Genomic DNA, 26,599 nt, shown 5'->3' on the forward strand with positions numbered 1-26,599 from the left:
ATGGGAGGCGGGGCCGAGGGAGAGGCGCGGGCTTGGTTCCCGCGCTATGATAATTATGGCGGGAATAGAGAAGCAGGAAGGAGGGGGCGCCGCACGGGGCGAGCCGTGATCACGGGGGGAAGCCGAGGTCAGCCAGAGTTTGCTGACTTCTGGGAGCAACATGGGGGGAGTAATTACGCTAGCGGGGGGTCTAGCGGGGGGGGGGGGGAGGGGGGAATTACTGGGTTGCTGCTGCTGGGGAAAGGGGGGAGTGGGTACGGGAAAGGATGGGCGGGGGGGCACCGTCTGGGAGAAATACAGCTGCGTGGGAACTGGGCGAGAAGCTGGAAAAAGATGATGGCTAACCGGCAGGGGGGGGGGGGGGGTGGGAAGCCCCCCAACTCGGCTGATCACGTGGAACGTGAGGGGGCTTAACGGGCCGATAAAGAGGGCACGAGTACTCGCACACCTTAAGAAATTTAAAGCAGATGTGGTCATGTTACAGGAAACGCACCTGAAACTGATAGATCAGGTTAGGTTGCGCAAAGGATGGGTAGGGCAGGTGTTCCATTCGGGGCTGGATGCGAAAAACAGGGGGGTGGCTATATTAGTGGGGAAGCGGGTAATGTTCGAGGCAAAGACTATAGTGGCGGATAACGGGGGCAGATACGTGATGGTGAGTGGCAAATTACAGGGAGAGATGGTGGTGTTGGTAAACGTGTATGCCCCGAATTGGGACGATGCCAATTTTATGAGGCGAATGCTAGGACGCATCCCAGACCTAGAGACCGGAAAGCTGATAATGGGGGGAGACTTTAACACGGTGTTGGAACCAAGGCTGGATAGGTCGAAGTCCAGGACTGGTAGGAGGCCGGCAGCAGCCAAGGTGCTTAAGGATTTTATGGAGCAGATGGGAGGGGTGGACCCGTGGAGATTCAGTAGACCTAGGAGTAAGGAGTTCTCGTTTTTCTCCTATGTCCATAAAGTCTATTCACGCATAGACTTTTTTGTGTTGGGTAGGGCATTGATCCCGAGGGTGAGGGGAACGGAATATACGGCTATAGCCATTTCGGATCATGCCCCACACTGGGTAGACTTGGAGATAGGGGAGGAAACAAGAGGGCGTCCACCCTGGAGAATGGACATGGGACAATTGGCGGATGAGGGGGTGTGCTTAAGGGTGAGGGGATGCATTGAAAAGTACTTGGAACTCAATGACAATGGGGAGGTTCAGGTGGGAGTGGTCTGGGAGGCGTTGAAGGCGGTGGTTAGGGGGGAGCTGATATCAATAAGGACACATAAAGGGAAGCAGGAGAGTAAGGAACGGGAGCGGCTGTTGCAAGAACTTTTGAGGGTGGACAGACAGTATGCGGAAGCACCGGAGGAGGGACTGTATAGGGAAAGGCAAAGGCTGCATGTGGAATTTGACTTGCTGACCACAGGCACTGCAGAGGCACAATGGAGGAAGGCGCAGGGTGTACAGTATGAATATGGAGAGAAGGCGAGCAGATTGCTGGCACACCAATTGAGGAAAAGGGGAGCAGCGAGGGAAATGGGGGGGGTGAGAGACGAAGATGGAGAGACGGAGCGGGGAGCGGAGAGAGTGAATGAAGTGTTTAAGACATTTTATAAAAAATTGTATGAAGCTCAACCCCCGGATGGGAGGGAGAGAATGATGGAGTTTTTGGATCGGCTGGAAATTCCCAAGGTGGAAGAGCAGGAAAGGATGGGATTGGGAGCACAGATCACGGTAGAAGAAGTGGTGAAAGGAATTAGGAACATGCAGACGGGAAAGGCCCCGGGACCGGACGGATTCCCAGTTGAATTTTACAGAAAATATTTGGACTTGCTCGCCCCGCTACTGACGAGGACCTTTAACGAGGCAAAGGAAAGGGGACAACTGCCCCCGACTATGTCAGAAGCAACGATATTGCTTCTTTTAAAGAAGGAAAAGGATCCGCTACAATGCGGGTCCTACAGACCAATCTCCCTCCTCAATGTAGATGCCAAGGTCTTGGCCAAGGTAATGGCAATGAGAATAGAGGAATGTGTCCCGGGGGTGGTTCATGAGGACCAAACTGGGTTTGTGAAGGGGAGACAGCTGAACACGAACATACGGAGGTTGTTAGGGGTAATGATGATGGCCCCACCAGAGGGTGAAACGGAGATAGTAGTGGCGATGGATGCCGAGAAAGCATTTGATAGAGTGGAGTGGGATTATCTGTGGGAGGTGTTGAGGAGATTTGGGTTCGGAGAGGGGTATGTTAGATGGGTGCAGCTGTTGTATAGGGCCCCAGTGGCGAGTGTGGTCACGAATGGACGGGGATCGGCATATTTTCGGCTCCATAGAGGGACAAGGCAGGGATGTCCTCTGTCCCCATTACTGTTTGCACTGGCGATTGAGCCCCTGGCGATAGCGCTGAGAGGTTCCAAGGGATGGAGGGGAATACTTAGGGGAGGAGAAGAACACCGGGTATCTTTATATGTGGATGATCTGCTACTATATGTGGCGGATCCAGCGGAGGGGATGCCAGAAATAATGCGGATACTTGGGGAGTTTGGGGATTTTTCAGGGTATAAATTGAACATGGGGAAGAGTGAGCTGTTTGTGGTGCATCCAGGGGAGCAGAGTAGAGAAATAGAAGACCTACCGTTGAGGAAGGTAACAAGAGACTTTCGTTATCTGGGGATCCAGATAGCTAAGAATTGGGGCACATTGCACAGGCTAAATTTGACGCGGTTGGTGGAACAGATGGAGGAAGATTTCAAGAGATGGGATATGGTAGCATTGTCAATGGCAGGGAGGGTGCAGGCGGTTAAGATGGTGGTCCTCCCGAGATTCCTCTTTGTGTTTCAGTGTCTCCCGGTGGTGATCACGAAGGCTTTTTTCAAAAGGATAGAAAAGAGTATCATGGGTTTTGTTTAGGCCGGGAAGACTCCGAGAGTGAGGAAGGGATTCTTACAGCGTAGTAGGGATAGGGGGGGGCTGGCACTACCGAGCCTAAGTGAGTATTATTGGGCCGCTAATATTTCAATGGTGAGTAAGTGGATGGGAGAGGAGGAAGGAGCGGCGTGGAAGAGATTAGAGAGGGCGTCCTGTAGGGGGACCAGCCTGCAGGCTATGGTGACAGCCCCATTGCCGTTCTCACCAAGGAACTATACCACGAGTCCGGTGGTGGTAGCTACACTGAAGATTTGGGGACAGTGGAGACGACATAGGGGAAAGACCGGAGCACTGGGGGGGGTCCCCGATAAGAAACAACCATAGGTTTGCCCCGGGGGGAATGGATGGGGGATATGGAATGTGGCAAAGAGCAGGTATAACGCAATTGAAAGATCTATTTGTGGATGGGAAGTTTGCGAGTCTGGGAGCGCTGACCGAGAAATATGGGTTGCCCCAAGGGAATGCATTCAGGTACATGCAATTGAGGGCTTTTGCGAGGCAACAGGTGAGGGAATTCCCGCAGCTCCCGACACAAGAGGTGCAGGACAGAGTCATCTCAAAGAAATGGGTGGGGGACGGTAAGGTGTCGGATATATATAGGGAAATGAGAGACGAAGGGGAGACTATGATGGACGAACTAAAAGGGAAATGGGAAGAAGAGCTAGGGGAGGAGATTGAGGAGGGGATGTGGGCAGATGCCCTAAACAGGGTAAACCCGTCGTCCTCGTGCGCCAGGCTAAGCCTGATTCAGTTTAAGGTATTACACAGGGCACATATGACTGGAACACGGCTCAGTAAATTTTTTGGGGTGGAGGATAGGTGTGCGAGGTGCTCGAGAAGCCCAGCGAATCATACCCATATGTTTTGGTCATGCCCGGCACTACAGGGGTTTTGGATGGGGGTGACAAAGGTGCTTTCGAAAGTAGTAGGAGTCCGGGTCGAACCAAGCTGGGGGTTGGCTATATTTGGGGTTGCACAAGAGCCGGGAGTGCAGGAGGCGAAAGAGGCCGATGTTTTGGCCTTTGCGTCCCTAGTAGCCCGGCGCAGAATATTGCTAATGTGGAAAGAAGCCAAGCCCCCGGGGGTGGAGACCTGGATAAATGATATGGCGGGGTTCATAAAGTTAGAGCGGATTAAGTTCGTCCTAAGGGGGTCGGCTCAAGGGTTTACTAGGCGGTGGCAACCGTTCGTCGAATATCTTGCGGAAAGATAGATAGGGGAGAACAAAGAAGGCAGCAGCAGCGGCCCAGGACTTGGGGGGGGGGGTGGGGAGGGATGGGGGGGGATGGGGGGGGGGGGTGGCCTGAGACAAGGCAGTTGCCAATTAGGGCTAGATTTTATTTTTTGTTATTTAATATTTATTTATTTGTTGTTGTTTTTGTTTAAATTTAAAAGGGTCATTATTATCTGTATTGTACAATGTTGTGTAAAGGATGCACAATGTACTGTGTTGGTTGACCAAAAATTTTCAATAAAATATTATTTAAAAAAAATAAATGTTATTACTTTGTATCCTTAAAACTCGTACTGGATTCTTCGTGGCCCTCATAAAACTGGCGACGAAGGTTAAAGTGAATAGCTGTCTACACTGCTGAAGCCACCTCCCTAGATTTTTGTTGGATACAGGTTGGAAGTTGTTTTCTATTATACCATGCCTCTGTACGGACGTTTGGATGTTTTTGATGCTGCGCTGGAAAGCTGGAACCAGTACACGTAACGAATGCGTTACTATTTCCGGGCAAACAATATCACCGAAAACGAGCGCCAGGTGGTCATATTGCTCACCGCCTGCGGCCCACATACGTTTGGGGTGATTAGGAGCCTTACGTACCCAGCTGCGCCGGACACCAAAACGTTTGGTGAACTTGTGAATATAGTGGGGCAACATTTTAACCCAACCCCGTCCACGATAGTCCAGTTTAATACCGCTGAGAGGACCCCTGGAGAATCCCTTGCCGATTTTCTATCCAGGCTACGCAGGATTGCGAAGTACTGTGACTATGGTGAGACCTTGTCAGAAATGTTACGCGACCGTTTGGTTTGCGGTATTAACAATGCGGCTACCCAGAGAAAGTTGTTAGCTGAGCCAACATTGACTTTTCAACAGGCCATTCAAATAGTATTGTCCCGAGGGAGCGCAGAACGAGGCGTGCAGGAGCTACAGGGAATGGAAGTGCATGCCTTGGGGCGCAACCCCTTCCATCCGAAAACGCCCCCCCGCACTCCTGCGGTACCTTGGGCGAGGCAACGTCCGGACCGCCGCCTGTGGCCGTCGGACATCCCTCCCCGAAGGGAGCCTTCTCCAGAACCAATGGATGAGGAGCCATGTCCGTTTCAGACTTGTAGGCGCCGACCCTGTCGCGAACGGCGGTCCTGGGGGCACCAGAGGTGCCATCGTTCCGACCGAAACTGGGACCAGCCCAGGGGCCGTACCTTCCAGGAGGGGCGTTTCCCACTTATTGTGGTGCGCGGCCATGGGCCCAGCCTGTTGGGTCGGGACTGGCTGTGCCATTTGCGGTTGCAATGGCAGCACATCCTCCAAACAGTTTCTGAAGGGTTGACTGAGGTGCTAGGACGATACCCAGATGTATTCCAGCCTGGTTTGGGGAAAATAAAAGGGGCCGTAGCCCGTATCCAAGTCGAACCAGGAGCCACGCCGCGCTATTTCCGGGCGCGCCCAGTGCCTTACACCTTGCTCGAGAAGGTAGAAGGGGAGCTCACTCGTTTGGAGAGTTTGGGTATTATCAGGCCCGTCCATTTTGCTGACTGGGCAGCACCAATTGTACCTGTAATGAAGCCAGATGCCACAGTTCGCTTGTGTGGCGACTATAAACTTACAGTGAATACGGCTTCCCGACTCGACCGATATCCAATGCCTCGCATAGGGGATCTCTACGCGAAGCTTGCAGGTGGACTCTCGTTCACAAAATTAGATATGAGTCACGCCTACCTGCAGTTGGAGCTGGACCCTGCCTCCCGACCATATGTAATGATTAATACACACCGGGGCCTGTATGAATATACACGGTTGCCCTTTGGAGTATCCTCTGCCTGCGCAATTTTTCAACGTGTTATGGAGGGCATTTTGAGAGGTTTACCACGTGTTGCTGTCTACTTAGATGACGTTTTGATTACAGGGACGTCGGAGCAAGAACATTTGGAAAATCTGGAGGCTGTTGCTAGACGCATTTCGGAGGCTGGAGTCCGTTTACGTCGCACAAAGTGCGTCTTTCAGGCAAAGGAAGTAGTCTACCTAGGTTATCGGGTGGACCGCGAAGGTTTGCATCCCGTCGCAGAGAAGGTGCGTGCAATTCAACAGGCCCCCGCCCCGACTGACACTTCGCATCTTCGTTCTTTTCTCGGTCTCGTAAATTATTACGGGAAGTTCCTCCCCAATCTGGCAACTACGCTGGCCCCTTTGCACCTTCTGCGAAAGAAAAATCACACCTGGGTTTGGGGTCAGCCGCAAGAAACCGCTTTCCGGCAGGTAAAGCAACAATTGTCGTTGTCTGGGTTACTAACCCACTATGATCCTGGAAAGCCTTTGCTCGTCACATGTGATGCATCCCCGTATGGTATTGGGGCCGTCCTGTCCCACAAGATGGAGAACGGGGCCGAGTGACCGATAGCTTTCGCCTCCCGCACATTGACTGCAGCGGAGAAAAAGTACGCCCAGATCGAGAAGGAGGGCCTGGCAGTGGTTTTTGCGGTGAAACGCTTCCACCAGTATGTGTATGGCTGCCATTTCACTATCGTGACTGATCATAAGCCTCTGCTGGGACTTTTCAGAGAGGATAAGCCAATACCGCCCATTGCTTCTGCACGGATCCAGCGCTGGGCTTTGTTGCTTGCTGCATACGAGTATTCTCTGGAGCACAAACAGTTAAGCAGATAGCAAATGCCGACGCACTGAGCCGATTGCCTTTATCGACCGGCCCCATGTCGACCCCCACGACCGGTGAGGTGGTTGCAACCCTAAATTTTATGGACACCTTGCCTGTCACGGCATCACAGATCTGTGAGTGGACCCAGACGGAGCCAGTCCTGTCAAAGGTTCGGCACATAGTCCTGTATGGTGGGCAGCATAGACAGCTCCCAGGCGAGTTGCGGGCATTTCCTCCAAGTTGTCAGAATTCAGCGTGGAAGACGGCATCCTCTTGTGGGGGACGCGTGTGATTGTCCCGGAAAAATGCCAGGAGCTGATACTAACAGACTTGCACAATGGGCATCCAGGTGTGACCAAAATGAAAATAGAACATAGAACATAGAACAATACAGCGCAGTACAGGCCCTTCGGCTCACGATGTTGCACCGAAACAAAAGCCATCTAACCTACACTATGCCATTATCATCCATATGTTTATCCAATAAACTTTTAAATGCCCTCAATGTTGGCGAGTTCACTACTGTAGCAGGTAGGGCATTCCACGGCCTCACTACTCTTTGCGTAAAGAACCTACCTCTGACCTCTGTCCTATATCTATTACCCCTCAGTTTAAAGTTATGTCCCCTCGTGCCAGTCATATCCATCCGCGGGAGAAGGCTCTCACTGTCCACCCTATCCAACCCCCATCATTTTGATCATTTTGTATGCCTCTATTAAGTCTCCTCTTAACCTTCTTCTCTCCAACGAAAACAACCTCAAGTCCATCAGCCTTTCCTCATAAGATTTTCCCTCCATACCAGGCAACATCCTGGTAAATCTCCTCTGCACCCGTTCCAAAGCCTCCACGTCCTTCCGATAATGCGGTGACCAGAACTGTACGCAATACTCCAAATGCGGCCGTACCAGAGTTCTGTACAGCTGCAACATGACTTCCCGACTCCGGAACTCAATCCCTCTACCAATAAAGGCCAACACTCCATAGGCCTTCTTCACAACCCTATCAACCTGGGTGGCAACTTTCAGGGATCTATGTACATGGACACCTAGATCCCTCTGCTCATCCACACTTTCAAGAACTTTACCATTAGCCAAATATTCCGCATTCCTGTTATTCCTTCCAAAGTGAATCACCTCACACTTCTCTACATTAAACTCCATTTGCCACCTCTCAGCCCAGCTCTGCAGCTTATCTATATCCCTCTGTAACCTGCTACATCCTTCCACACTATCGACAACACCACCGACTTTAGTATCGTCTGCAAATTTACTCACCCACCCTTCTGCGCCTTCCTCTAGATCATTGATAAAAATGACAAACAGCAACGGCCCCAGAACAGATCCTTGTGGTACACCACTTGTGACTGTACTCCATTCTGAACATTTCCCATCAACCACCACCCTCTGTCTTCTTTCAGCTAGCCAATTTCTGATCCACATCTCTAAATCACCCTCAATCCCCAGCCTCCGTATTTTTTGCAATAGCCTACCGTGGGGAGCCTTATCAAACGCTTTGCTGAAATCCATATACACCACATCAACTGCTCTACCCTCGTCTACCTGTTCAGTCACCTTCTCAAAGAACTCGATAAGGTTTGTGAGGCATGACCTACCCTTCACAAAGCCATGCTGACTATCCCTGATCATATTATTCCTATCTAGATGATTATAAATCTTGTCTCTTCTTATCCCCTCCAAGACTTTACCCACTACAGACGTGAGGCTCACCGGTCTATAGTTGCCGGGGTTGTCTCTGCTCCCCTTTTTGAACAAAGGGACCACATTTGCTGTCCTCCAGTCCTCTGGCACTATTCCTGTAGCCAATGATGACATAAAAATCAAAGCCAAAGGTCCAGCAATCTCTTCCCTGGCCTCCCAGAGAATCCTAGGATAAATCCCATCAGGTCCCGGGGACTTATCTATTTTCAGCCTGTCTAGAATTGCCAACACCACTTCCCTATGTACCTCAATGCCATCTATTCTATTAGCCTGGGGCTCAGCATTCTCCTCCACAACATTATCTTTTTCCTGAGTGAATACTGACGAAAAATATTCATTTAGTATCTCGCCTATCTCTTCAGACTCCACACACAATTTCCCATCCCTGTCCTTGACTGGTCCTACTCTTTCCCTAGTCATTCGCTTATTCCTGACATACCTATAGAAAGCTTTTGGGTTTTCCTTGATCCTTCCTGCCAAATACTTCTCATGTCCCCTCCTTGCTCGTCTTAGCTCTCTCTTTAGATCCTTCCTCGCTACCTTGTAACTATCCATCGCCCCAACTGAAACTTCACACTTCATCTTCACATAGGCCTCCTTCTTCCTCTTAACAAGAGATTCCACTTCCTTGGTAAACCACGGTTCCCTCGCTCGACGCCTTCCTCCCTGTCTGACCGGTACATACTTATCAAGAACACGCAGTAGCTGATCCTTGAACAAGCCCCACTTATCCAGTGTGCCCAACACTTGCAGCCTACTTCTCCACCTTATCCCCCCCAAGTCACGTCTAATGGCATCATAATTGCCCTTCCCCCAGCTATAACTCTTGCCCTGGGGTGTATACTTATCCCTTTCCATCATTAACGTAAACGTCACCGAATTGTGGTCACTGTCCCCAAAGTGCTCTCCGACCTCCAAATCCAACACCTGGCCTGGTTCATTACCCAAAACCAAATCCAACGTGGCCTCGCCTCTTGTTGGCCTGTCAACATATTGTTTCAGGAAACCCTCCTGCACACACTGTACAAAAAACGACCCATCTATTGTACCCGAACGAAAATGTTGGCCCGGAGTTATGTCTGGTGGCCAGGCCTCGACACCAACATTGAGAAGGTGGCCCAAAACTGCTCCATTTGCCAGGATCATCAGAAGCTTCCGCCGGCCGCGCCCCTACATCACTGGGAATGGCCAGGGCGGCCTTGGGCACGCTTGCATGCAGATTTCGCAGGCCCTTTGCAAGGATCCATGTTCCTTCTATTAATTGATGCCCAGTCTAAATGGCTAGAGGTGCATAAGTTGGAGGGGACAACGTCCTGCGCAACAATTGAAAAGATGCGTTTGTCATTTAGTACGCATGGCCTCCCCGAGGTGCTGGTCACGGATAACGGCACTCCATTCACGAGTGAGGAGTTTGCGAGGTTCACAAAGATGAACGGCATACGCCATATCCGCACTGCCCCTTACCACCCAGCTTCAAATGGGTTGGCAGAGCGCGCAGTGCAGACATTCAAAAGAGGCCTAAAGAAGCAGTCTTCCGGATCAATGGACACGAGACTGGCTCGCTTTTTGTTTACGTATAGGACCACCCCCCATGTGGTGACTGGGGTAGCTCCCACAGAACTCCTAATGGGCCGGAGACTTCGCACCCGCCTTAGTATGATTTTCCCGGACATTGGCGCAAAAGTACGCCGCACACAAGAACGGCAGGGACAGGGATTTTCTCGGCATCGGCCGATTCGGCAGTTTGCGCCCGGTGACCCAGTGTTCATTCGGAATTTTGCTGGTGGTGCCCAGTGGGTTCCTGGTGTAATCTTTCGCCAAACGGGCCCTATATCTTACCAGGTGCAAGCCCAGGGTCGTCTCAAGCGCAAACATGTAGACCACGTTCGGCCCAGAAGACTATCCCCTCAAAAGATTCCCCGCCCCCGGAGCTCATTTCTACAGCCGCAGAGACCTGAGACAAGGGAAGGTAGTCCTCACAATATTCCACTGGTGCCTCACTCGAAGCCTGTGCAGGTTGTTACAGGACCGAATGGAGATAGAGACGCTGACATGACGGAGGCAGCAGACTCTGACTCCGAGATGGAGACACAGGATGCATCAGAGGGGGAATCCTCGGGTCCACTGGCCGTGGATGTACAACCGTTGCGCCGTTCATCACGGAAGCGCCGGTGTCCATCTCGTTACACGCCGCCTGATCCAGCGCCGCGTGCAAATGGTGTCCGGCCTGCGGCAAAACGAGTCCGACGCCCTCCTTCGCCAGGGTCTTCGGTGGATTCCTTGGACTTTGGGGGGGAGGGATGTTATAACCTGCCTACCTACCATTGGCTGGGGACTAATGACAATCCCACAATCCTGTGGGAGTATGAGCTTCCCCAATGAGGGGGCGGAGAAACCATTAGTAAACTCCAAGTTTAAATAAAGCTGGGCAGCTTGGAAACAGCAGGAAGGAGTGTGCAGCAAGGGAAGTTGCTGCTGCTGTTATATATATATATATGTTATTGTAAATAAATGTTATTACTTTGTATCCTTAAAACTCGTGCTGGATTCTTCGTGGCCTTCACAAAATCCACTATAACCGTATGTCAGCTATGATGTACTGCTGTTCTCTAAGCACAGCCCATGAGAGTGTCAGATATATCAGGCCACACCACACCCAACCAGTGAGAGAGCAGGGAGGCTGTTTGTGCTGCTACATCACTTGTCGACAGATTCCATGAACAACATACACACATACCATAGCTGCCAAACATCCAGAGCTGTGCACAGAGAACAATCAGGAACACAGATGGGTCGATTCAAGGCCGGTGAACAACAGATATCTGGATTATTCCAGGGTGTTCATTGGCTGAGAGGATTTTTACTCTGGGCCGCAGCATTGCTGATGTAGGTAGGACCCAGGAGAGGTGGGAAGTGATCCTGTGGGAGGGTGGTGATGGAAGACAGATGAACGACTGGGATGGAGAAAAATTGAGAAGGGGAAGGGGAGCCTGAATTTCTCAATGATGGGTGTTGCGACCCCCTGGGGGGCCAAGGACTGTGCTCTAATTCCCCACTTTCACCTCATATGACCTCCTGTGGTTATTGGGGGCGGAGTTTCCTCTCAACAAGGAGGAACCTCTCAGTATAAAAACCCTGACATGGGTGGAGGTCAGGGAGGGTGGCTCTGGGGAGAGGAGTTGTAGCTTTGTGATTTTGCATATACCGTCATAAACCTTTGTTCATTCCTATCCTACAGTGCGTTCCTGCATCTCTTCCATTGGATTCTACAATGATCACTGTTTTTTATAGGCTTCATCCAGCTTACATTTCCGATCACAACAGTGTTACATAAAGGGCCTTAAATTGACAAAAAGTCTCCTATTTCCATGGACAAAAAGCTTTATGCCAGTTTCATGTGTGGAACCTGGATCCTTGCCTGGAGCAAAATGGTGGCAGGTTTTCCATCAGTGCGATATGTGATACCACCCACCATCTTGGACACTAATCCATCCATTCAACACCTGAAAACGAGGCATTTTGAGGCTATGGATTTTTCGAACATTTGTAATCATTTCTCTCCCCATTTTTATGAATCCGTCTCAAAGAACAACAAAGAACAAAGAAATGTACAGCACAGGAACAGGCCCTTCGGCCCTCCAAGCCCGTGCCGACCATACTGCCCGACTAAACTACAATCTTCTACACTTCCTGGGTCCGTATCCTTCTATTCCCATCCTATTCATATATTTGTCAAGATGCCCCTTAAATGTCCCTATCGTCCCTGCTTCCACTACCTCCTCCGGTAGTGAGTTCCAGGCACCCACTACCCTCTGCGTAAAAAACTTGCCTCGTACATCTACTCTAAACTTTGCCCCTCTCACCTTAAACCTATGCCCCCTAGTAATTGACCCCTCTACCCTGGGGAAAAGCCTCTGACTATCCACTCTGTCTATGCCCCTCATAATTTTGTATACCTCTATCAGGTCGCCCCTCAACCTCCTTCGTTCCAGTGAGAACAAACCGAGTTTATTCAATCGCTCCTCATAGCTTATGCCCTCCGTCTCTTTCTCTACACAAACCGTGTAATATCAGCAACACATTCCATACAAACGAAGAACAAAGAGACAAGGAAAGGAAAGATAATTCTCTGGTTTATTTGCACCAGGTGAATTTTCACTAATTTAATTTCATATTGAACTCATTTAATTGACAATTTTCCAATGTGAAGCTCCCAGATTATTCAGGGATTGGTGACAGCATCATTATTTCTTCTTGTAGACAGCCACTACCCCATCAGCGTACTCTTCTGACAACCCTGTCTCCAGCATATCCTTCTGCCAATTCTCCACATATCGCTCGACAACCTTCTCCCACAGCCCCTTGTTCACCAACTCCTGGGTTGAAGCACGTAATTTCCTTCTGTGATCTGACTCCTCAGCTCTCAGTGTGAAACAGATAAAGCCACCTGTAAGAGGAATGAACCGACAGGTCTGTCGTGATATCATGGTTGTATTTGTAATTCACTGACTGACCACTAGGAGTCTCATTAGTATATAAGTGAATGTTAGAATCAGGTGACCTCAGTCTGACAATGGATCTGGGAAAGAGGCAGTCGTTTGTGCATGTTCATACTGTTATTCATCTCTTGTTTTGTATATAGTTGACCCACAATTAATGTTAATAAAGCATTTATACTTTTAGCTGCAAGTGTTCTTGTAATATAAATCAGGCCACCCAACAAGAACATTACAAGTTCGATGTGAAATAAGCACTGGGAAGACAACCATTTCCTCAAGGACACAGTAAGACTGCAAGCCTTCTGGCAGTAAAGCAGTCTCAGGATACATCAACAGCTGGTACCTCTGAAAACCTGCCCACATTTTGAAGGAAATGAACAATTGCCCTGAGTGTCCAAAATGGTTAGGAGGAGTTATTGGGTTACGGGGATAGGGTGGAAGTGAGGGCTTAAGTTGGTTGGTGCAGACTTGATGGGCCGAATGGTCTCCTTCTGCACTGTATGTTCTATGTTCTAATTTGATTGTAAAACTCACATCCTTCACCTCCTATTTCTGTTTCTGTTTGAAGAGTTACCATCCTAGAATGTTATCTGCCCCCTGTTGTTGTTACCCTGTGGCAGCCATCTTGTTTAGTCGGTACTTCCTGTGGGTGCTGTACTGATGGGCCGAGCGGTCTGACAGGAATGGATCTTTCTGCTCACCTGGTTTGGTGACTCTCAGCATTTCTGGAAGGATGTCCCAGGGAAGGTGTTGTTGAGCCAATCCACCAACAACAATCACTAAATCATAGGAACCTTCAACAATTCAAACAGCAAAAAAGAGGTTTGTTAGACTCTGCAGGAAAACTATTACCTCATATCACAAATTGAGAATAAACAGGCCTGTTCCCTGGGGTCTGCAGGTCTAAATTAGTTGAGGTAGATTCTGTTGGTTACCTGGTTCTATCGGCAGGGGTTCATCTGACGTTAGAATCCAACGTGTCAAACTCTGATACAGGCCTTTGGACTCTGCTATCTTCAACATTCGTTCACTGCCATCGATTCCATGAAAGTTCTTAAATCCCAGTTTCTGCAACTAAAGAAAGCAGACTTTTTCACATTAGGTTTTATTCAGCAAGCCTCTGATTGTCCATTATAATTGTCTCTGGTGGATTTTATCAAGCTTCACATGAAGGGTCGACCGTGTAGCAGTGCCAGAATTTACACAGCTTCACGATATGATCAGCAGGTCAGGACTTGAACACTTGAACCAATTGCAACTAATTGGAAGCAGATTGATGAGAAAAATAAAAGGCGCGATCTAACCAAATTCATTTGAAGTGTGGCAGCGAGTGGAAATTGGCTGGTGTTTCCCGACAGCCGACCTGGCAAGGCTGTCACCGGTATTTAAAGCTAAATGGGGCAATTAATGATGCCCTACTGGCTTCAAGCTGCAAATGACTGTCTCCGGAATATCACGGATGGGATCAGCTCCACGATTCGGTGAAGTCGACCTGGCCGATGGAATCGATTGGGGCCGGCTGTGAAATTCAGTGGGTAATGTCAGCAACATTCCAACGAATCCATAGCCGGTTGGAGGAGTCCCAAAGGCTATGGCTGCAGGAGATGCCGCTGGCAATGCTTGGCACCGAGGCCAACACTGCTAGTGGTGACCACAGTGGGGCACAATGTCAGCAGCATGAATGGTGGTATCCAAGGCGTTGTTCAGTCAGTGATGACCATGACAGTACGGCTCGACAGCATGTCCGAGTCACAGAGGGACACGTCCCTGATGGTGGACCTCCTAAGGTTCCAGGGAGCATGTCCCAGTCTCAGGTAGGCATCGCTGAGGCGAACCAGAAGATGTCCCAATCGCTGAGGGCCATGTCCCAGATGCAGGTGGACATTGACGAGGCACTGCAGAGCATGGCCCGCTCACAGAGGGGCATCGCTGAGGGAATCAACACCATCCTGCAGAAATTGCCAGGGCTGGCAGAGCCAGATGATGCAGGGGTATTCTACACCCAATCAAGCTGTTCCTCTGTCCCGACGTGACCTCCAGGATTCTGCGGGCACTGATTGGGTGGAGGGAGCGCTGGAGGCCGAACCAGAGCCTCCCTACAGGGTGGCGATGGCGGTCCCCAGCTCTCCCAAGTCCACCCTGCCCTGACAGCATCATGTCTCTGGTTCAGCATGTGGAACAGGGTGTCAAGTCAGACGGGGCCCTCCAGCCCCAAACCATCCACAGGACAAGAGAGAGAGAGAAGCCCTCCTCTTCACCAGCATGGGTAAACTCACAAACCGCGGGCCACAGAAGCAGGAGGGGCTGCAACTGGCAAGCACACAGCCGCAAGGTGAAAAACAATTAACAACAATAACATGATATCAAGCATATAATTCCCCACCAGTTAAACATAAGCCAATAACAGTGCAAAAGGAAAACAGAAACCATCAGCAACCTGCACGGTTCCCAAACCGAGAGCAGCAAATAGCCACGAAGACAAAAAGTCACCAGTAGGCAATAAAGGCATCCTGACACAACCTCTGAGTTGCAAAGCCGAACCGGGCCGCCGCCCCTCCACTTCTTCTGTGTCGCCAGCTAGTCTCATTGACAAGAGGCACACAGTTCAAGACATAAGTCAATAAACAGTTAAAACTCAATAAACAAACATTCCAGCAAATATATCAACAAACTGCAAGATCAAACCCTCCTCCAGCTTCAGCCCGGTAGTAAGTCAGCACAAACCTCCCCGTGCCTCATTCCAGGTCAAAAAAAGCAGAAGACCAGTATTTACAGCAGCAGGCAGGCTCCCTCCTCTCTCTCCCTTGATGGCAGCTTCCAGCAGCAGAATTTCAGAACAGGAACAGTCAGTACCTGAGAGGAACTCAAGGGGCGAAATTCTCCCGAAACGGCACGATGTCCGCCGACTGGAACCCAAAACGGCGCCAATCAGACGGGCATCGCGCCGTCCCAAAGGTGCGGAATGCTCCGCAACTTTGGGGGCCGAGCCCCAACATTGAGGGGCTAGGCCGATGCCAGAGGAATTCCCGCTCCGCCAGCTGGCGAAAACGGCCTTTGTTGCCCCGCCAGCTGGCGCGGAAATGACATGTCAGGGCGGCGCATGCGCGGGAGCGTCAGCGGCCGCTGACAGTTTCCCGCGCATGCGCAGTGGAGGGAGTCTCTTCCGCCTCCGCCATGGTGGAGACTGTGGCGGAGGCGGAAGGGAAAGAGTGCCACCACGGCACAGGCCCACCCGCGGATCGGTGGGCCCCGATCACGGGCCAGGCCACCGTGGGGGCACCCCCCGGGGCCAGATCGCCCGTGCCCCCCAGGACCCCGGAGCCCACCCACGCCGCCTTGTCCCACCGTTCAAAAGTTGGTTTAATCCACTCCGGCGGGACAGGCAATTTATCAGCGGGACTTCGGCCCATTCGGGCCGGAGAATCGAGCGGGGGGGGCCCGCCATCCGGCGCGGCGCGATTCCCGCCCCCGCCGAATCTTCGGTGCCGGAAACTTCGGCAACCGGCGGGTGCGGGTTTCACGGCAGCCCCCGGCGATTCTCCGACCCGGCGGAGGGTCAGAGGATGACGCCCAAGATGTGGAGATGCCGTCGTTGGACTAAGGTGAGCACAGTAAGAAGTTTTACAACACCAGGTTAAAGTCCAACAGGTTTGTTTCAAATCACTAGCTTTCAGAGCACTGCTCCTTCTTCAGGTGAAACTGAACAGGAACTCAAAGCATAATCTAAATTTAAAAAAAAACTAAATTTGACACAGCATCGATTCTCTTGTCACTCACACAAGTGGGTACATGCCACTGCATTAGATGCTGCCACATCTACTTTTGTTAAGTTGTCCTGAAATTGAAGCTTGAAATCGAATCTGAGAAAGCACCTCTTCCCCTTCTTCAGACTGGCAGTAGCTTTTTCACAGCTTTCCTTTGCTTCCTTCCAGGATTCAGGAGTAGAAAAGACAGCCAGCAAACAAACCACTAAAATCTTCAATCAGTCCTGAGTCAAAACAGCAGGAGAGCACAGAGCACACGCAACCTGCAGCCACTTGGGTATATTTTAGTTCAATAACAATTCACAAATCACAATAACTATAAAAGTACAAGGGTGGCACAGTGGCACTGTGGTTAGCACTGCTGCCTCACAGCTGCAGGGACCCAGGTTCAATTCCGGCCCTGGGTCACTGTCTATGTGGAGTTTGCACACATATCCCATGTCTGCGTGGGTTTCCTCCAGCTACTCCGATTTCCTCCCACAGTACAAAGATGCGCAGTGTGTGAAAATTAGCCATTCTAAACTGCCCCTTAATGTCAAAAGGCTAGGTGGTGTTATAAGGTTACGTTGATTGGGCGGAGGAGTGGGCCTAGGCAGGGTGCTCTTTCAGAGGGTCGGTGTGGACTCGATGGGCCAAATGAATTTTTTTTGCATTGTAGGGATACTATGAAATGGCACTGTACGATACACAAATCAAACTAATAAAACATCAGGACAAATGCAAAACCTTAACAGTGTAACAACTCAAAAAAAACCAAAGACATATTAAAAAAGAACCAAACAACAGTACAAAGAAGGTACCAGCATCTGAATCAACCCGCCACTCCCTCCCCTTCCCACAGCTCCCAGCAGCAGACCAGCCAGAAATTCACACTGTATATATAATTGTTTCAGGCGAATTGCTTGCAACATAAATATGAAAATGTTGCAAAGCCAGCACCAAGCTCAAAGCCTCCTTCTCATTCATTGAATACTTCCTCTGGTAATTATTCAATTTCTTTGAAAAATAACCGAAAGGCCGTTCTATTCATAGATTTTCATAGAATTTACAGTGCAGAAGGAGGCCATTCGGCCCATCGAGGCTGCACCGGCTCTTGGAAAGAGCACCTTACCCTATCCCCATAACACAGTATCCCCACCCAACACTAAGGGCAATTTTGGACACTAAGGGTAATTTATCATGGCCAATCCACCTAACCTGCACATCTTTGGACTGTGGGAGGAAACCGGAGCACCCGGAGGAAACCCACGCACACACGGGGAGGATGTGCAGACTCCGCACAGACAGTGATCCTTCGCTGTCTTCTTGCAAGAGCACAGCACCTATGCCCACATCACTCGCATCGGCAGCCACTTTGAATGGTTTTGTGTAATTTGGGGTGGCCTACACAGGAGCATTGGTTAACACAGTCTTCAGGCCGTCAAATAACTTTTGACACTCCGCTGTCCACTGAAATTTGCTACGCTTATTCAGCAAGTCCGCCAGTGGAGCAACTACGCTGCTACAATTTGGCATAAATTGTCAGTAAAATCCACTCATGCCAAGAAATCGCATTATTTCCCGTTGTGTCGCGGGTATTGGAAACTCCACAATAACTTTTGTTTTCACATCCTGTGGGACCTTTCGACCCTGTCCAATTGTATGGCCAAGGAACTTAACTTGGGCTTTTCCAAATTCACTTTTGGCTAGGTTTACCACCAAACCCACCTCCTGAAGTCGATTGAATAACTCCATCAGATGCTTCAAATGTTCTTTCCATGTCTGGCTGAAAATTACCAGATCGGCGATGTATACCGCACAATCGTGTAATCCTAAAACAACTTTGTTGGTTCACAGTTGAAATGTGGCTGGGGCGTTTTTCTTGCCAAACAACTTTGAATTGGTATATACCATCTGGAGTCACAAAATCTGAAATCTCCTTCGCCCTTTCGGATAAAGGTACCTGCCTGTAACCTTTAAGTAAATCCAGTTTGGAAATAAAAGCTGATTGTCTCACCTTCTCAATGCAATCCCCCAAGAAGGGGATCGGATAAGAGCCTGTTCTTGTAGCTGCATTAACCTTTCTATAGGCCACACACAATCGTTGGGTACCATCTAGTTTCGGTACCATAATTATGGGTGAGCTCCATTGGCTGCAACCCACTTTAATTATACCATTTTTAAGCATACTTTCAATCTCTTTGTTAACCTGTGCCAATTTTAAAGGGTTAAGTCTGTATGGATGTTGTTTAATTGGAACAGCATTTCCCACATCTACATCATGTATAGCCATTTTAGTACTTCACAATTTATTTCCACGAACTTGCACATGTGATATTAATAATTCTTTCAGGCCAGTTTGTTTTTCCTCTGGAAGGTAATTCAACAATTTATCCCTATTTGTGACATCCTCGTTATCCAATTTAAGTTGAGGAATGTCAAAGTCAGAGTCATCTGGATTTGTTTCTCTACTTTGAGTTAGAATCACTAAAACCTCCTCCTTTTTCTCTCCTTCCCTTTCAAAGTACCTTTTAAGCATATTCACATGACACACTCGGTGAGTTTTCCTTCTATCTGCCGTTCTTACCGCATAATTCACCTCACCTCATTTCCGTTTAATCCGATAAGGTCCACAAAACCTTGTTTTTAAAGGTTCACCTACCACTCGCAACAATACTAAAACTTTATCTCCACAGGCAAAAATACAAACATTCGCTTTCTTGTCCGCTACCCGTTTCATCACATGTGGGGCAACTTTTAAATGTTGTCTCGCCAATTCACCTGCTCTATTTAATTGTTCCCTAAATTTTGACACGTAATCCAATAATGTAATTTCAGAATGCTCACTCACCAATTTCTCCTTAATCAATTCAATTGGTCCTCTAACCTCATGATCAAAAATGAGTTCAGAAGGACTGAACTTGGTTGACTCATTAGGTGCATCCCTAATTGCAAACAGTACAAATGGAATTCCTTTATCCCAATCCTCTGGATAATCTTGACAATAAGCCCTCAACATTGTCTTTAACATCTGATGCCACCTTTCTAACGCTCCCTGCAATTCTGGATGGTACGCAGTTGATTCAAATTGTTTTACTCCAAAGCTATCCATCACTTTCTTGAATAACCTTGAGGTAAAATTTGATCCTTGATCCGATTGTATTTCTGTGGGTAGACCACATCTAGTAATGAATTTCAGTAACTCCTCCACAATCTTTTTATTTTTATTTTCATTTATTTTAAAATTTAGATTACCCAATTATTTTTTCCAATTAAGAGGCAATTTAGCGTGGCCAATCCTCCTACTCGGCACATTTTTGGGTTGTGGGGGCGAAACTCACGCAGACACGGGGAGAATGTGCAAACTCCACACGGACAGTGACCCAGAGCCGGGATCGAACCTGGGACTTTAGTGCCGTGAGGCAGCTATGCTAACCACCGCGCCACCGTGCTGTCCTCACAATCTTTTTAGCTGTGGTATTGCGTATTGGAATGGCCTCTGGAAACCTAGTATACACATCCATTATTCTGATATGGTACGACCAAAGTAACGGCATGATGGGAAAACTGGTCAATGGGAAGACTGGTCAAAAAGTTTGATACAATGTAAGAAATGCTGCCCGAACCATTTCAGACCCCTGTAAGACTAATAAGGCCGACTCTGCATAACCTGAAGTATGAATAAGATCAGAGAAGGTCAAACCATTCCAAAGTACCGGACCTCGGCAACTCCTGATAAGACTAACTCGTCATAACCATGGGCCGTAGGAATAAGACAAGATAAGGTCAGGAAGAAATAAGTCTCCTCCGACCTCTCAATGTTCCCTCCAAGGACAAGATAATGGTATGAGTGATGCGACAAAGAGCCCAATAAATTCAGCAGGGTTGCTTCCGTTTTTACTTCCGATCGAATTCCTCACTAAGCTGTAGTCATGCAATCTTGATAATGATAATGTATAAATACTGCACTGATTAAAAGCACGGACTTGAGAAGGAATCAGCAGTTTCACTAACTACTCTCTGACCTCAAGTTTCAACCATTACTGCATGCAGTTTCTTCGTAAATAAAGCCTTGTTATTTTGTCTTAACGAGCATTGTTGAATCTTTCTACTACAGAAGCAGGAAAATGTTGACTACAACATTATAGTCAAAAGATATTGATTCGCACTTTTCGCTTTAGGAAGTGGTCCTATGCAATCAATTAAGACACTTGTGAAAAGTTCCTCAAATGCTGGAATGGGTATTAAGGGCACTGGTTTTATCACTGCTTGAGGTTTCCTTATCACTTGACATGTGTGACATGACCAACAAAATTTAACTACATCTTTATGTTGTCCAGGCCAATAAAAATGTTTTTGTATTGTAGCTTGAGTTTTCCTTCCTCCCAAATGACCCTCTACTGGAACCTCATGTGCAACTCGCAACACCTCCTTTCGATACCCTACCGGCAATACCACTTGATGAACTTCTGCCCACTTTTCATCTGCTTGCATATGTCAAGGTCTCCATTTCCTCATTGAGACATCATTTTAAGGTAATAACATTCTTGTATACACTCAGATTCCTCTTCCGTGTATGCTTTCTGATACATCTGTTTTATTTCTGTATCTTTATGTTGTTACTCCCCCAATTTTCCTGAACTAAAAATATTTGCCTCATCCTCCATCTGTTCTTGTTCTTTTTCAACCATCTGAACAAAAAACGTTTCTGATAAATGAACTTTAGCTTTATCCTCACTCTTTAATTTCTCCTCTTGTCTTAACCTGTGAGTTTGCGACCGGAAAGTCACAGGTTACACCTGTGTTAAAGCTTTGACAAAGAGTCATCGGACTCGAAACGTTAGCTCTTTTCTCTCACTACAGATGCTGCCAGACCTGCTGAGATTTTCCAGCATTTTCTCTTTCGTTTCATTATATTCCAAGTGCAGCCTAACTAAGGTTTTATACAGCTGCAGCATAACTTGCCAATTTTTATAGTCAATACCCTGGCCAATGAAGGCACGCATGCCGTATGCTTTAATGACCACCTTCTCCACCTGCATTGCCACTTTCAGTGACCTGTGGACCCAGATCCCTCTTTCTGTCAATCCTCTTAAGGGTTCGGCCATTTGCTGTATATTTCCTACCTGTGTTAAACCTTCCAAAATGCTTTACCTCGCATTTGTCCAGATTAAACTCCGTTTTCCAACTCTCTGCCCAAGTCTCTAACCAATCTATATCCAGCTGTATCCTCTGACAATCCTCATCACTATCTGCAAATCAACCAACATTTGTGTCATCCGTAAACTTCCAAATCAGGCCAGTTACATTTTCCTCCAAATCATTCATATATACTACAAACAGCAAAGATTCTCGCACTGATCCCAGTGGAACACCACTAGTCACACGCCTCCATTAACAAAAGCACCCTTCCACCTCTACCCTATCTTCTATGATTGAGCCAGTTCTGTATCTATCTTGCCATCTCACCTCTGATCCCATGTGAATTCACCTTCTGTAGCAGCCTGCCATGAGGGACCTTGTCAAAGACCTTACTGAAGTCCATGTAGGCATCATTCACTGCCCTACCTTCATCAATCATCTTCATCACTTTCTCGGAAAACTCGATCAAGTTTGTAAGACACAACCTCCTGTTCACAAAACCATGCTGCTCCTCGCTGATATGTCCACTTGCTTACAAATGGGAGTAAATCATGTCTCGATGAATCCTCTCCCAATAATTTTCCTACCACTGATGTAAGGCTGACCGGCCTGTAATTTCCTGGATTATCCGTGCTACTCTTCTTAAACAAAGGAACAAAATTAACGATTCTTCAGTACAACATCACCCAGTGAGTGTGCCACGTTCCCCTGGGACTGGGCCCCCTCCCTCTGGGCCTGTGCCACATCACCCAGTGAGTGTGCCATGTCCCTCTGGGACTGGGCCAACTCTCTCTGCAATGTGCCACATCACCCAGTGACTAGGCCACCTGCTTCTGTGACTGGCTCAGGTTGGCCAGTGCCTGGGCATTGCCACCAAAGCCCTCAGCCATGACCCTCTGTGACTGAGCCAAGCTTTGACGCGTAGCTGCAATGTCCAGGAGAAACGCCGGGAGCGAGAGAAGACCGGAGAGGGACTGTTGGATCTGCAGCACCTCACCCCAGTGCAGCGGCGGGCACTGGACCGGGTCGGTGGGCCCAGAGAGAGGGCTGTCACTGAGGCGGAGGTCAGCATCGGGCAAGCAAGTGAACCGCCGCTGAGTTACAGTTCCCATGGCATGTGTGGCACCACTCCCTTACCGCTTCCTCATCACCCCCACACCAACCCTCTCCGCTGCCACACCATCCCCTTGCCATCTAATCGCACGATCCAATCATGTGTCATATCTTGTGTTTCATCTGGAGGGCCCTTCTGGTGCTCTCCAGCCCCCAAACCCAAGTGGATAGCAGCAGTGTGGAGGACAGGAACACTGATGAGAGCCCCAGGCTTCAGCCTGAGGCACCCCGGAACACCAGTCCGGGGACAACACTGACTTCCTGTTTCCATCACCCTCCACCATCCCAAAGACACTCATCTCGGTTGGGTATGTTGGTAAAAGGGCTTCTGGTGCACCACCTGGAGAGGCAGGTAGAAATCACGGAGGGGTTGCAAGGTTCTTGGGGGGGGGGGGTTGGAGGTGGCACGGGGGGGTGGTCATGGAAGTGCGTTGTTTGCCTGGTGTTCATCCTCCTCCTCCAGCATACGTTCCTCTGCTGCGTGATGTTGTGGAGGATGCAGCAGGCCACCACGATGTGGGAGACTCTCCTAACCTTATACTGGAGAACCTAAACCGCATCTTCAGGATGCCAAAGCACCGCTCGATCATGCCTCTGGTCAAGGCATGAGCGTCGTTGTAGTGGCGCCTCGAAGAGATCAGAACCGTTGCATGTGCCAGGGTGAAGTCGTCGTGCATATTGCCCGGGTATCAGGTGCAGGCGTGCATGATGGGGATCTCATGGTCACACACCAGCTGCTCGTTCATCGAGCGGAATCCCTTTCAGTTTGTGAAGACCGGCCTGTCATGAGCCGGTGCTCGTCGGGGACATATATCCCATCAATCACCCCCTTGACCCAGGGCATCTCGGCGATGGTGGTGGACCCCGCTTGTCCGAGCATCTTTGTGGGCTCGGTCCACACTAAATTTGATGTATTGTGCCGATGGGCATATAGGGCCTCCGTGACGGCACGGGTGCACCTGTGCACCAAGGTCTGTGAGATCCCGGACACATCCCCATTTGGCGCCTGGAGGGACCCCAGGGCATAAACGTTCAGTGCAACCGTCACCTTGATGGCCACTGGGAGCGGGTGTCCTCCCCCACACTCCCGCGATGCCAGGTGCGCCATGATCTGGCAGATATGTCACACTGTCCCCCTGCTCAGCCAAAGTCTTCAATGCATGCCTGGTCCAGTAGGTCCTCGAATGCCAGGCATTGCCAGTACACACGAGGCCTGATGCGGTGCCTCCTTCCCACCTCCTCCTTGGCCTGCTGAGCTGTTGGCTCGCCATCCTACCGGCTGCCTCCTGTTCCCCTGGGGCAGGCTCCGCTGCAGCAGGGTCCACCTCGAGCAGCTCCAGCTAGTACAGCCTCAGTGCATTCTCCAGGGCTGTGGCGATTAGGATGAAGACCACCATTCCTGGTTGGATTCTGAAGTTCATTGTCTGTTGGGGTGAAAGTCAGACATGTCAGGATGCTGTGTACTCCCATTGCCCAACCAGGTCCACCGGGTCACACGGTGGCCGCAGCCTGCACAGCACACACTGTCCCCCGGAGGTCTCCTTCCCTCCCTCATCCCCACACCCACACCCAGCCTTTCCCCCAGGCACCCTTCCCATTACACACCGGGTCCTGTCTGTGTCCAGCACTGTGGGGGTAATCTGGCCATGATGCCAGTCCCTGCTGCTAGGGGTGCCGTTAGCTGGCTCTGCAGTCCCCGCACGGTGCCCTCCTGCAGGTGCCCCTGTGAGCATTGTGCTTTGCTGGGCCACGTTCTGTCCTGCTGGTGGGTGGCAACCAATTGTGGGGGATGGGGGAGTTGGTGGGGTGGGGGTGGAATACGGGGGTGGTGGGGTGGGGGGCACCTATACAGCCGGTGTCACTTTGTGAAATCACGGGCCATGATGTGAGGTCAGTGGGGTGTGCAGCAAGATGGCAACCGTGGCAATGGCGATCCTTGCCTGGACCCCTGATCCGATGGGAGGGCCACCATGACCCCACTGCCCACTCCCTGGTCAACCCCCATTCACCCCCACCCCCCCACCCCCAGGGCATGGCAGATGTTGTCCTCATCACCCCACCAACCCTACGTGTGACTTGACTCGCAGCCCACGATCGCGCCTCTGTATGCCCCACCTCCCATCTCTCCCTCATCAGCCACAGCGCCTCTTTCCCAATTTTTAAAACCACAAGCGAAATACGCCGTCGATAATTCCTCCCAGAATACCGAGTCAGGCCCGCTAATGATATGCGGACAGTGTTTACTGTACGTGTGGAGTAGAATACATTGATAATAATAATCTTTATTATTGTCACAGGTAGGTTTACATTAACACTACAATGAAGTTACTGTGAAAATCCCCAAGTCGCCATACACCGGCGCCTGTTCGGAATACACCACGTCTTTTGGGATTTGTGGGAGGAAACTGGAGCACCTGAGGAAACCCACGCAGACACTGGGAGAATATGCAGACCCCACACAAACTGTGATCAAAGCGGGAATCGAACCCGGGACCCTGACACTATGAAGCAACAGTGCTAACCACTGTGCTACCGTGCCACCCAATGTTTCAGTTGAGTCACCGGAGCATGGCATTCTGACTGATGCCTGGCACCAACGACAATTTTGGCCTCACGACCAATTCTCCACCCAATTGTCTTTTCCAAGTTCAGCGTCGGCCAACGGAGAATTTGGAGGATGATCAGTCTGCTTGTGAATGTGACTGATAGATTATTGATTTATTGATTCATTGATTTATTAATGATTTTAGGTACTGATTGAGTGCACAACTAAAGAGTGGAATTATTCAACATGCCATGACTGTGAAAAGATAATCATTGTTTCCGATACCAAATTAACTATTGAACTTTAGGGTTTTGTCTGCAGAAATTTCGACATTGTTTCAACTAATGATCAATATAATGAATAGACTATTGTATTTCAGTGCATTTAGCAATAAGAATGTATCAACTAATTAGTTACAGCAAGGTCTATGCCCAGCAGTGCGTGAGAATCCTATTCTCATGAGACTGCGCATGTAGACACTGAATTATTCTTTTTTATATATAAATTTAGAGTATCCAATTTATTTTTTCCAATTAAGGGGCAATTTACCTTGGCCAATCCACCTACACTGCACATTTTTTGGGTTGTAGGAGTGCCAACACGGGGAGAGAGAATGTGCAAACTCCACACGGACAGTGACCCAAAGCCGGGATCGAACCTGGGGCTTCGGCGTCGTGAGGCAACTAACCACTTGCGCCACCTTGCTGCCCTGACACCTCTGTTTGAACCAATCAGGAGTTTTCAGTTGAGAATTAGAAACCAATGAGAGCAAATGAGGGATTAGACCACCGATAAGGATTCCCTTAAAGTAAGACCCCTTGGCCGAGGTTGGCCTTCTGACTTTCTGAATTCCTGAATCATCCCATTCGTTTATTTTAAAAGTGATTTCTCTATGCTTTTATGATCAATGATTTCCTTTACCATGTATTTGATCAACTCATGTATTGTTTGCTATTTTGTTTCTAAGTTTTGATTTAGTTCGTATGTAAGTGTATTGAAGTGAATAATATGGCCACCTAAAATGGCGTCCAG

The 26,599-nt window shown here is 49.2% G+C and overlaps 2 protein-coding genes across 3 annotated transcripts in view; one reads left to right on the forward strand and one right to left on the reverse strand.

The window, feature by feature from the left end:
* The window catches only part of LOC140393543 (methyltransferase-like protein 27), a 278,746-nt gene that overhangs the window by 195,131 nt on the left and 57,016 nt on the right, over positions 1-26,599 (forward strand). The gene's annotated exons all lie outside the window — the stretch shown is intronic.
* LOC140393954 (methyltransferase-like protein 27) overlaps positions 12,642-26,599 on the reverse strand; it is a 46,215-nt gene continuing 32,257 nt past the window's right edge. For both annotated transcript variants that reach the window (XM_072480644.1, XM_072480643.1), the window contains 3 exons: positions 13,960-14,098; positions 13,726-13,818; positions 12,642-12,972 (listed from right to left, as the gene is read on the reverse strand). In XM_072480644.1, coding sequence (XP_072336745.1) covers positions 12,770-12,972; positions 13,726-13,818; positions 13,960-14,098 — 435 coding nt within the window. In that variant the 3' untranslated portion in view covers positions 12,642-12,769. The remainder of the gene's footprint in view (positions 12,973-13,725; positions 13,819-13,959; positions 14,099-26,599) is intronic.

This window comes from Scyliorhinus torazame, chromosome 17 (genome assembly GCF_047496885.1).
Source record: "Scyliorhinus torazame isolate Kashiwa2021f chromosome 17, sScyTor2.1, whole genome shotgun sequence".
NCBI lineage: Eukaryota > Metazoa > Chordata > Chondrichthyes > Carcharhiniformes > Scyliorhinidae > Scyliorhinus > Scyliorhinus torazame.